At 44.2% G+C, this 13,480-nt stretch overlaps 1 protein-coding gene across 5 annotated transcripts in view; it reads right to left on the reverse strand.

The window, feature by feature from the left end:
- Pka-c1 (Protein kinase, cAMP-dependent, catalytic subunit 1) overlaps window positions 1-13,461 on the reverse strand; it is a 109,304-nt gene extending 95,843 nt beyond the window's left edge. For 2 of the 5 annotated variants that reach the window (XR_013011908.1, XR_013011907.1), the window contains exon 1: window positions 1-13,461. This exon is cut by the window's left edge. Coding sequence is in view for 1 of the 5 variants with exons in the window: in XM_076447757.1 (XP_076303872.1) it covers window positions 11,278-12,339 (1,062 nt within the window). In the remaining 4 variants the exon portion in view is untranslated. The other 3 variants (XM_076447757.1, XR_013011910.1, XR_013011909.1) reach the window with 3 other exon arrangements.
- Window positions 13,462-13,480: the final 19 nt, after the last annotated feature.

Below are 13,480 nucleotides of genomic sequence, written 5' to 3' on the forward strand. Positions count from 1 at the left end.
GGACACGATGTCTCTATTCTAGTGATACTTCCTATCCTTCTTAGAGTTTGCCTTCTAGCCAAAATCGAAGACGAAGATGCGATGAGATGCAAACGTTCTAACAGCGCTAACGTTCAAGAGGATGAACCCAAACCCAAGTTAAATCTAGTTGAATGTGGAGCAAGAATACTGTCGGGCTGTTGGCGAGAGCATCGACGATGCGCGGCATCAACGCAATAACCGGACATATCCACAACAGTTAGCGAGAGCCTGGGTTACTCTCCTCAACGAATACGACCTTTGTGAATCATTTTTGACAAACAGCCGCCTTGACATTCTCGGATATCTACCGCAATTCAGAGGCAGATTCAATCATGCTCGTACTCCGGTGATGGCCATAATCGACTTGAACGGAATTGAAAGATGCATATGCATCGCTGATATAATGTATTTAGATCCGTTAATCAGCGGCGATTTTATATCGCGATTGATCAACTCACGATGCCGTTCCTGACTGCATCAGGCTCATATTAAGCAGTGGCAACACAATGGCAATTAACAAATCGCTCGAACATGGCCAGAAACATGTTCGTGCGATACAAACAAAGATAAAATGAGAAAAGTAAGTCAAAGCTTGCTACGAACAAATTCTGCGAGGCTTTTATGGTAAAGGTACGCGGGCGTCGTGCTTATTCGCGAGGATTGAGCGATTATGCTGTCGCATCACGTAAGATGGAAGCTAATACGAAACCCCCCCGAAAGGATTTATCAGGAACTAAATGCCTAATGGTATGTTCCCAACGACAAGGGGAATATTCTATCTCTGAAACGAGCAACATTCGAAGATTCCGAAACTGATTTTTTCCAATTCAGTCGACCGAGGCAATCTATTAATTTGTTCTTTCACATGTGCGATCCGCCGCTGCTCGATTCAACCTTGTTCCTTTGCCAACCGTGCATCTATATCTGCTGTACTGATTCCCAGAACTATCGCAGTGGCCGTTTGTCCTTGAAACGCTAGTCAGCCTGCCAGAGTACCACAATCGCACCGGTATGCAAAAAGAAACTTGATAGGTTCGGATGTGTAACAAAGTTAGGGAATTAATCTTGGCTCGGATTCAACATTGTAATGCATCCCAGATAATCTACGAAATGTATCGCACGCGACCGAGCGCATAATCTAACAGAAATTACGACATTGGATTACGAATTTATAGAGCATAGCAGACACGTAGAATTTAGCAAACGTTCTTGGAGAATAGTGCTACATTCTCTTCGACTCAGGTACGATTCCGAACATTTCCAAAAGACCATCGTAGCCGATCAGTTCTCGTTGGATAATAGTTCTACATCCCGCGCGACTAGGCTAGTCTTCTCTGAAAGTAAGTAGGTCGTTAATAGTCCAATCGTAACTTTTACGACCACGGTTCGCGTGGACGTCTTATGTCACTTACACAGCAACTCTGTTAACATCATCATTCTCTCGAGTTCCGCTGACCGCCTCTTTTCTCTTTTTTCCTCGACTTTATTTCTCTATTCAGTGGTTTTATTAAGTTATAAGAAATTCTTGCAATCTCTTTATCGTTTTGTTTGTTTTAATCCATGTTTGCCATACATGGAGCCAACGGAATTGATTTAGAAAAATGAGAAAACCCAGCTTTGAGGGCTGTTTTCACCTTATTATGTATAAAATAGAGTGTGTCGAATATTTTACTAGGAATTGCTTTTCTTTTGCTAAAATCGGTTTGCAGAGCTCAAGCATGCACCCTTGCGAGTCAATGTAGTGCGGCAGAGACGGCCAGGACTACTATGGCGACATGTATTCGCGTGTACTAGAGCGAGTATCAACAGTATTTAGCGAATACCAGTAGAGATACGTGCAAACAGCTCGAAACCTCGGGATTCGTGCAAATCGGCTATTCAAGCCAAATAACGGGTATGAGACCAAACAGCATGGACACACCAGGAGCACCACTCTTGCCGGATCACTCGATGCCTCTGGTAGTTGCAATGGCACACGGTACAGTGATCCTTATGGCACATGGTATACATAGTATGTAACGTGGCGGTTCAACCAATAGTCGAGATCGCCCTGCGCAATTATGTCGCTTCTCTCGAGCTTTCTGCGAACGAGATGATTCCTTCGTTGGGTGCCATATTCGCCGAGACCGTTACATTCATTTCAATTTAATCACGCATAGAATCCAAGCGTAAATCATCATCAAGAAAGCTACGTTCACTTCAACAATGAATAAGAAATTAACTAAAAAAAATATAACGCTTGTACTTCAAGATTGCTTCCGTCCCAAAAAGGCCTAGGTCCATATATATCCAATAGTTATTCTAAAAACAATTCATAAAAATCACTTGTTCTCACTGCCGTTGCACGAGAAGTGATACACACGTGAATTCGAAATTCTCAGGATGTCACCGTTCATACTAAAAATAGTCTCCGAGAGACAGAAACTTGACTAAACGAATATATTGCATGATTCGCTAGAAGCAAACCAACTATGTATCTCGAACGGTTCCATCGCGTCTGCTTTGTTCAAAGATTAATAGAACTGTGCATCGCAGTTCGGATTAATTAAGATCACGGTTAATATCAACGAGATCGCATTGCACTCGGTATATTATGGATGGAGACTCCATCTACTATGATGAACGTCAATTGCTCGCATACCTATGCGGGATAGCATACGTCTTGCCACCCGCCTTTACCACTAGCCTTTCGAACGGGATTTGCAACCTATGCCCGATCCCTGGTTCTAGATGAGTTCTTGAAAACAATGGATCTGCGCTTCCTAATCCTGACAAGATTTGGCCTAATGATTACGAATTGTCTAGCCTACTGATGTTCTTGCATACACCGCCGTAACAAATCAAGTTACCCAACTCCCATACGTCTGGAATCGGAGTTTGTTGCGAATCTTCGACGTGACATTGATAGTTCTTCTAAGTATCTGACTAGTCTCGCTAAATTCGTGAAATGTTCTCACAGTTTTGCAATTTGATCGGCTGTTTTTCGTTTTGAATGCATAAAACCCGAAGAACACGGCGACGATTCGATTCGATGAACTTTTGATTTCCCGGAGAAAAATATTTTCGATCTTGCGCTTCACAGTCTTTGGAGGTTAAGTGAGTGTTTCGCTTCGTTCTAACGACGATCTGTTCAATGTAGACGGCCCACAGAGTTATGGTTTCTCTTTCGCGTTTTTGCGCAGCATCACGATCAGACACCGCCATTGAAGTGAGGAGTATACCGACGAGATATTAATGGACGTCGAAGGCGAAGCGTCACATGACAATAGATGAAACAATAAAATAACGCAATTGACCGCTTTCCATGAGCAGAATTCCACTTGATCTGTGTTCAGTGAATAATTAATTCCAACTCGAGACTGTAAGAGACATATACCGGTCCCCGCAATCGTAGGCACTTTCCGTGACACGATGATGACATCGGGAGACGATGCACTGACAATCTTAGCGATCGCTCTTCGAGATCTGCCTAAGTTACCAACCTAATAGATGTAATAGCAACCATTTCGCCGTTGATTCATTTTTCAACGAGTTCACCGACTTGACAACATTGCGAACGTTATACAGCGTGTCCCGAAAATGTACTTCTTTGAAAGTGGTCACTCTGTAGTGATACGTGGATCGTGTTTACATTGTCACTGGACGTTTACCCACAGCGAAGGAGTACCTTGAAGAGAACGGTTTTATTGCTGTGCAGAGCGCCGTCGTTCTTGATGGATTAATCGGCTCGACATCAAAGTCGAGGTTAAGAATAGGTGAAACTGCAATTGTTACATGACTTCTACAGCAGTGAATCATTCGTATGCGAACTGCCAGCTACGCAACTACGTCCGAACGAACAACAGCGAACAAAAGATGCTGAAAATATTGGAATTTTCGAGCAGTCGCGTGTCTATGATGGCCAAGAACGAGACTATAATCGGTATTAATCGTTTCTATACGCTGATCGCGTGCTTTTAGATAAGTTCAAATAGAGGATTCATTGGATACGCGGGGAACATAATTAAAAATGACGCGGACTTGTTCATGGCTTGAGATCTTGGGGGCCGCCAAATTGGGGCTACAAGGACATGATATGGGAAAGAGACAATGTCTTTGTGGTTGGAAGAGTGGGTATCACTCTGATTATCGTACAATACAGTAAAACTAAGGTATGTCCACCTAGAGAGTATGGCTACGTGTCCTGGGGTCATTCAAGAGATCAAAATTAGCGCTTGACCTAAACGCTCAGAGAAAAGTTTTGCCCGCTGTTCACAGCAACGATAGGCAACCGAGACTGAGTATGCGAGAAGTGCAGAAGCGGTGTAAGTCGAAAAATTGGATTAGTAGAGTAGATTAGATATAGATAGAGTTAGTATTACATTCTTACATGCGGTATGTAAGTATTTAGACGTGAGAATATTTTAATTCGTAGCGCCGCGCACGAGCAACGATTGCGTAACCGACCGATTACTGAACCAGGAAATAAACTATTTATGAACGGAACAGCAGTGACACGTGTTGCGAAGAAATACCGAAGCTGAAGAGGAAAGTATGATTTGTAGGAGAAGAGGCAGACTTTAGTTCTTTTGATTTTCGTCGTAAATGCATAAAATCGCCTCGAGAAACAACCGAGTCTGAACGTGAACAAGAGATCACGCTTTGACCGTCTTTTCCCGAGAAAGAAAATGACGCCGAGCCTTCTAAGTAGAGACTTGCTACATCAAAAGACGCCCACACCAGCCAACGAGAAAAACAACCTGATCCTTTGTCCCTGTTTCCGAAAATAGGAATGCGAAACTGAATTTGCCGGCGGACGGGTTTGGAAGGATGCGCAAACCGCACTGTAGTTTAAACCACGATCGAAACGATGTCTAACGAATTAGAAAGGAATATCGGGAGGAAATGGACAAGAGAGAGAAGGGCTATTCGAACAATTTCGGGAATTATCTTTAGACGAAAGTATCTTAATGGTAAAAGGGTCCCTGAAAGGGTTTCTCTCATTCAGGAGAAGGAAGCAGAATGCGACCGGAGAGTCCAATGGAAGGCCTTACAGTGTTTCCCAACAAGAACAAACTCGATAACATCCTTAGGGCTAACTAGATTCTGACAAAGTAAAAGGAGAGTCTCGGTAACAGAGCAACCTAAGAGGGCAGCTTGGACATCTTACGCACAGGGTCAACGATTAATTTAAGAACCAAAAGAGATCCCGTGTATTGGAAGTATAAGCCACGTTTTCCTAAACAGCTAATGGAGCTTTTAGGTAAAAAGAAACATTCGGACGACCGACTTGATAGAACGGCTTATTCAAGAAAAGACAGTACATAGGTTGCCCTGCCTTGAAAATACGCGTCCAAAGTGCCCTCCTCGATGGATCGAGCATCTTAGCTGACTATGCAGAGACCGTTGCAGCTAATCATGCGCTGCAGCTCGATTTTTGTGGCAACCAGCCTAAAACCTGCGACTATTCTCTTAATTACTGGCAACGACCGCCTTTCTATCGAAAACAACTGGCAAGCACGTGTGTTTCCGGTGTCTTCGACAGTCGACACAATATTGTCAGAGTCTTAATATTTTGTATTGTTGGGGGCTGAAAAGAAGTCACCTGCGACAGCACAGGAGCAACAGGAGTAACAGAAACCTGAATAGAAAAAAAAACAGTGGAAGAAATTAACGTTGAACCGACCAAGTACAAACGTTTGTCCAATCGCTATGTATGCAGATCGGCGTATGCACAAGATAATGCGAAATATCAATAAGTAGAACATCTGGATCGTGGAAACGATGGATTTGACTCGTAAATTGTAATGCCAAACGGAACAACCGAGCAATCAATTGAAATCCTGCTATTTCCGATAAGATTTATTATAAAACCAAATTCAAACGTGATTTGAAAAGGTTCAGAAAATTTCTACAGTGCCCTCCTTCTTGCTGCCCTAAGCACGTGCTTAGTTTGCTGATTGGTTAATCCAGAACTGGGTGCAACTTTACGATTCGACACGGATCTCGCGGAAGATTTTCCGACCTGTGAAACGAACGATCTCGCGATTCGCCGGAATGCTATTTCGATCAATAAATAACTGAGGACTACAATGTTAGCATCTCCATACTCGTGCGTCACTGTATTGCGTATGCGATGCCGACGAAACTGTAGCTATGATTTAGCGATCCGAAAGCACAATCCTCTTGGCCGACATAATTTCTTGTTAAGAATTTCACCCCTCCCTCTCTACTCCCCTCTTTGTCTGGCTTCTCGAGCCAGCCTATCCTCCTCCCACTCCTACTCCTCGTCGTTGTCTTTTTTTGCGAATCAACGACGTGCACGCGCGTTCAGGAAACATATTTACAGCCACGACGATGCAAACGTAACGAAAACCAACGACATATTGTTCCGTCTATTTATTCGTGTTTGTGCGTTGCCGTGACGCACACGACACACATATCGCTCGTCGGTTTGCAACCAGAACGACACGATCGGGTTCTTTGGCAATCTGTTCCACCGAATCGTGGAATCCACGATGTTCGACCGTCTTCGATCGCCAATGTCGTTCGGAGAATCTGGAAATTTGGAATTTCGTATGGGTTCGATCTTGGAGAGTGGACGAAATTGGACAAAAGTGGGAACCGCAGTGGTCGGTCGCCGTTACCGCATCTAGATTTCCTCCCCTTCCCCATTTCTCTTTGCCAACAATTGATTGATCCACTAAAACCTTTGCTAAGCCACTAAATCGAATTACGGTAACATCCCCGCCTTCCTGATCATCAGGGTCTACCATGAGATAGCAGAAATTTTCTACCACGTAATTATTGAGTGTACCCCTCGGCGTTGATCACGATGCAGTGACGCAATACCACCGACCTATTCGTAGAAGAAGTTCTCATAACATGTACCATGCATGCGTTAGATTCGACTGCGATTGAACGTCTCCATAATAATTCGTGATACGAATTTCAGAGTTTTGTCTTTGTTTCGTTAACTATGTCCGATGATAAAGAGGTTACAATCCCTACGAAGGAGGTGGCATCTTCCACGAGGAAGCAACCTGGTCGAAACGCGCGAAAGCGTGCTACTGAGGCCTTTAGAGAGAGGGTTAGCGCGAAGCAGTTGTGCGAAGCTCGAGCTATCCGAGCTAAGAGATCCGGTTTGCTAGACGATGAGGCAGCAGCTCAGTTGGAGAAGTTGTTGACACAGATGAATATTTCTATGCGACACGAGTGAATCCCGATGACAGTTTCAACTCGTGGCGCAAAATCTGCTCTGTAATAGAGTACAGTCGTATGATAACAGCCTGATCAGTCGTGGCATATTTCAATTATCAATATTATAGAGTAAATTTGGTTGTGGTGTGATACAGTGATACAGTGATACAGTTCGGGGATGACGACAGAAGTGGTCAAGATCATGCCCGCGTGGATGTCAGTCTCATTCGATGATTGTTTGCTTTGATTATTCTGGATATAATGGAGCGAAGATATTCGCAGAGAGAGAGAGAGAGAATGATCGAAGCTGATTTCATTTCTCCGTGTTGCCCTAAGGGATTAACAGTCGCTATCACGAACTGATATGACACGAGAGCAGTTGGTTTAGATTCTCTTAAGTCCGTCAATGAAATGACTAAATTATATGTTGAAGTTACGGTACGATGTTGGACTTGTTGGGCAAACTTGACGGATTAACTCGCAGGAGAGTATCTTTTAGACCCACGTTTGGAATGATGCTCGTAATGGGACTGGCCTCCCGTAATGCCACAACGGGGGCAGAAACAGTCCTATCCTTTTCCACGCTTATCCGATAACGACTAGGCATAACAGCGGCATTATTAAGGGATTGAGAATGATTGATCCGATAAGAGACACGAGCGAGCAGACGAAGGGGGAAAATCTCCGGGAAACTAAGAGGGAGCGATAAGGACGGCCTTCCCAAAAAAATGCGAACTTGTGAAATAGCTTAGGAAATTCAGAAAAATCAGACTGCCTGCTGATCAATCTACGAATCTCAAGATCATGGTTTCGAGTCCCGCTCGCCAGAATCCTTCTTTCCTTCTGAAGCTCTATGTACAACGATTTACCTCGGAACACTTTGAGATTCATTTATAATACATTTAAACACGAGCGCACAGTATACGAACGTATACATTTTATAAAGATATTTATATTTATATGGAGGGCGATTTTCATAGTGGCCGATTGATTTTTCGCAAAAGAAAAATATTTTTCCATGGAACATCGTTTAAAAGAGATATCTTTCGTCCGACCGATTTTCGCGTGTGTTTCCCAGGCTTGCAGAAAGTCCAATAGGTCGCTTCGTCGGAACCACCCTGTATATATTTAGCGTAAAATGAATTTTCGTCACGCGATCGACGCGCGCGCAATCATCGTTCAAGACTGCTGATGTTTCCTTAATTCGCGTTGCTCGCTGGTGATCATCGAATAATATTGTGCTCGATGCGACACGATACATATAGAGTGGCCCAGAAACATTAGACTCGACTTCTCTGCGATACGCGGAAAAAGTCGAATCAGCGGTGAAAGGTCGTAAGAGTCCGTTTCCGGAAATGCTCTCGACTGAAAATTCACTAACGAATCTATTCACCTAACTGAATCGAATTAACCGAATTAACTATTCGTACCGGGGACCCGTTATCGATCTCTTAGCGAAAATAAAACCGTGTATTACGTAAGCGATCTTGCGAGAGTATCCGTGTCTCGGCGACACTTTTATTCGCGTTCAGCTGATCGTATAAAATCAAAACCACCGCCGCCGGTCAAACTCGAAACGTATAAAATCGTTTCATAAAACAGTTTCCGCCATCGATTTGTAGGAACTCTTACCACCTGCTCGATTCTCCTGGCAACTGCAAAAGTTCAGTGCCAATCATTTTGGACAACTTATATATACATACATATATCGAATATAATGACGGCGTGAAGTGTCCTCCGCGAACAAAAAAATTCATCTAAAAAAACAAACAAACATAACAAACGCGTCTTTTGGCAATATTCGCTATCACTGCTACTGGCTGCTATTGCTGTCTCAGTTCTGTCGTGTCTTTGTGGTTTCAACGATTCGAGATTGTGTATGCCTCAATATTTTTCTTTCTCCTTCTTAATTCTCGTACGTGTATGCACAATTTCCATTTGGCCATTTCGAGTGTGCATCGTTTATTTTAGCTTACTCTTTCTCACTATGTTTCCCTCTCTCTCTCTCTCTCATTTACACACAAGCGCACTCTTCCTTTCTCTCCTCCGGACATACCACACACGCAACAGACACTCTTCCTTGCTCTCTCTGTCTCTTACACAATCAGGATTGTCCGTATGTTTACATTCCGTACTAAAAGTGCAGATCTATATAAAAGATAATGTTGCTCCTTTTGCTTACAGCAACTTAAGGCGATATAATATATGAATACTCTTACAATGTATCTATGTACGAACGCCGGTGGTCCTCTATTAAAAACGTTCCAAAAATGAATCCTTGTTTGCTCATACCCCCGCCGATCCTATTTCATAAATACTCTTTTTCTTTTTGTTCCCCCTTCCTCTAACCGTTAGATTCGTTTTTTTTCCTCTCACCCTTGCTCTCTCGACCCCCTCTCTTTTACTGCCTCTACCATTTACGTAAGGTACAATAATTCAACAACGAGCATCTGTAGCCAGTATATAACGAGTATTTTTTATAAGATTCACAATGTACTATATTAAAGATATTTCTCTCTTTCTCTCTCTCTCTTTCTCTCCCTTCCTCTCCCTCCCTTTCATTTTCTGATGTTCTCCACAGCGAGCGAGCGATGAAAAACGAGTCGTATATAAATATTACTCCAACGGAATAATCGAGTGTGACGACTAGTGATATAAATGTAAATCGTATATCATGGCAAAATTTTTTCCACTCACTCTCTCCCTTTCTCTCGTCATCTATCGCTCTCTCTCTCTCTCTCTCTCACTCACTCTCTCTTTCACTATCTCTCAATTAATGACGAAGAAGATTCACGTGATAGTAGACAAATAGACAACAATGCACAACATGACACAATTGGTTTGTTGGTGTATTAGAACTTTCTCTCTCTCTCTCTCTCTCACTCTCTTTCTTTCTTTCTTTCTCTCTCGGCGAGTCTTTGTAAACGTTTGTATGTGCTAAAAGAGGCGGGACGAGATGAAGAAGAAGGGGCGTGGTGTAAAGGGATCCCGGGGGAACATTTATATAGATAGTTGATACTATTATGTACAAAATAATTGTCAGGCAAGGTGACATTACCGACTATTTTTTAATAAGAATTATCGAGAACAAACTTTACACACGCCTTCTCCGTAAACCGGACACTAAAGCCATCTTAGGGAACACACACATGTACGTATATACTATATTACATGTATACATGTGTATCTACGTGTACACATATATATATGTATGTATACATATGTATCATCATTCTTATACGTCAATATGACAATTATTTGACTGGAAAAGAAAGATATTTCTCATGTAAAGTAGTTTACTACTATAGTGATCGTAGTGTTTACGATGGTGATTAGCGCAAGCACGCGCGCTATATCTCTGTGTGTGTGTGTGTCTGTGTGTCTCTCTGTATGCGTGTTGTGTGTCTCTTTGTACGTGTAGATGTACGTGTGTACGTATATATATGTATACGATCTCTGTATATGCAACAACCGAAAGGAAGTTTCTTTAATATATTATATTTTCTTTTGCATCTATCTTTCTCTCATCCATTCACTCTCTCTCTACCATCTGCCTCTCTCTCTCTCTCTCTCTCTCTCTCTCCCTTTCTCTTTTTTTCTCCCACTCTTTCCCCTCTCTGTTTGTTTCGCGCATTTCTATTCCTTCTCGTAAGTATTCCGTTTCCGACAACGTCGGACTCAAAATAACAAAGCGCAAAATCTGCGATGTGCTATTATATTCTACGTTTCTCCTGTTCTCTAAATCTTTCCCGTTCTCCCACTGCCTCTGTGTTTGGTTATCCCGAAATCTGTCTCGCCTGTTAACTCTTCGCTTTCGGTGTCCCCATGCACACACCAATCATACACCCGCACTCACGCATACCCGTATTCTTTCTTTCCCCCTTGCATACGTATACTTTCTTACTCGCTCTCTACACCGTCCCCACCCCCCACCCGCCCCTCCCCGCCCCGGCCTCCATTCCATCTTACTTCATATATCATTATTCTCTCGCTCGATAAAAGCGACCAACGAATGACGAACCATCGCATATGAATAAATACGCGACACGTGTATCCATCTTCCATCGGGCGTAGAATTCAGAATTCGGCGAATTCCTTGGCGCACTTCTCCGTCAGCGAAATCCTAAGCGTCTCCTCTTCGTAGTCGTCGAAGTTGCTAGTATCCCCGGGCCCTTTACATTTCGGTATGAACGGTGCCTCGATTTTCTTTTGGAAGACCGCGATCCAATCGGTACTGGCGAACCACTTGTGACCCTTGATGTCGTTGACACCGGCCTTCAGATTCCCGTACCTCTTGGTCAGATCGATTTGCAGTAGGTTACGTAGCAAGTCTTTCAAATCGGAACCGAAATGCGAGGGGAACCGCGGTTTCCCCGAGACGATCTTCTCGTAGATCAGTATCGGCTGATCGGCGAAAAACGGTGGATAACCGGCGGCCATCTCGTAGACGAGAACTCCGAGCGCCCACCAGTCGACAGCCTTGTTGTAGCCTTTGCTCAGGATGATCTCCGGCGCTAGGTATTCCGGCGTGCCGCACAAGGTCCATGTTCTACCCTGCACCCTTTTGGCGAAACCGAAGTCCGTCACCTTCAGGTAACCCTGGGAGTCGATCAGCAGATTCTCCGGCTTCAGATCCCTATAGATTAAGTCGAGGTAATGGAGATACTCGAACGCCAATACAATTTGCGCCGCGTAAAACCGTGAATGCGGCTCCGTGAAACGTCCGACCTTACGCAGATGGCTAAACATCTCGCCACCAGGTACATACTCGAGCACCATGTAAAGATACGAATTATCCTTGAAATGAAACTGCAACGAGACTAGGAACGGGAAGCTGATCGCCTGCAGTATTCTCTTCTCGTTCAATGTGTGTTCGACCTGCTTCAGCTTGACGATCTTCTGCTTGTCGAGTATCTTCATGGCATAATACTCTTTGGTCGGCTTATGTTGCACTATCATGACACGGCCGAACGAGCCGGTCCCGAGTGTCTTGATCCGCTCGAAGTCATTCAGATCGGCGGTGTTCGTCGGGTTCTTCTTCCACTTGTCCTCGAACTCCTTCTTCGCCTTGTCAAGAAACTCCTTCACGCTCTCGGCAGCGTCAACCTTTTTGTACGACGTCGCGGCATTGTTGCCCATCTTAGCAGCCGCGCTCGTACCCGAGCAAGCCAGGACTATACGCAGCCCGCGAGGTTCCAGAAGACTGCGTCTTCGTCTTGGTTTCTCTTGACCACCGCGCCGCAGTCGAGCCTGCCAAGGCCCCGACTACCTTCGGTTCTTCCAAATTTTCCTATCGTTCTTACCGGACACTTGTTTTTAGCACTCTGGTCCTCTCGCGCACACTGTTTTTCTTTCTCTTTCACACACGCGTTCCCGTTTTGTTCGATCTACGTTTTGTTACACACGGCTCAAGTCACACACAGTCAGTCCTCCTCCTCCTCCGTCTCTTAAATACGATATTTGTCAATGCTCGGTCCTACAAGACCCCCACACACGTTTAGGAGGGCACTCACACTTACGCAACAATATATATATATATGTATATATATATTGGGCACACGCGCGCACCGTACAGTGGTATACAACCTCCTGCAGGTAAACGAATTACCCCGTGTCTCCGGTTGGTTCTTTTTATTTCTTTCTTTTTTTAGATCGATTCACTCGATAGGAACCGACGTGCTCACACTACGCTCGAAGTTTAATGGTCCCTTTATCGCACGACAAAGTAAGAACGAATGATTTCGCGCGGAAAAATGGGTCAGCATTAATCCTCACCCGCACCTCGCGCCATCTTTCCTGTCAATTGTACTTGCCCGTCGTTGCTGTCGTTCGCTACAGCCACCTCGGTGCTTCCTCTCTCTCTCCCTTTTTCTTTTTTATTCCCGTCAGAGTATAATACGTAGTCTTGGACACTGTACCCCGAGGTTCCACTCGCTCCGACAAATCAAAACACTGTACACTGGTTGTTCTCGCCGTGGAACGTGCCAAGCGGCGGAATCTGCAATTAGACGTACAGTTTAAACGAGGGTCGAACGAAGCGAGAGAACGACGTTGATTTATTCGGATCGTTCTCAACCCTCGGGACCGCTTTAGTGAAATGTCGTCGTCTGTTCAAACTTACACGGCACACACACACACTCGACTCCGGGGCTTGGACGTATTAAATGAACATCGCGAACGGGTTAAATGCCGCGTCGCCCACCGCGATAGGGAATACTGTAAGTATACGTGATATCGCAAAACCCGAACTCACTGTTATTGTTGTACACGCGAGAAAACC

Source organism: Lasioglossum baleicum, chromosome 3 (genome assembly GCF_051020765.1).
Source record: "Lasioglossum baleicum chromosome 3, iyLasBale1, whole genome shotgun sequence".
NCBI classification, from domain to species: Eukaryota; Metazoa; Arthropoda; class Insecta; order Hymenoptera; family Halictidae; genus Lasioglossum; species Lasioglossum baleicum.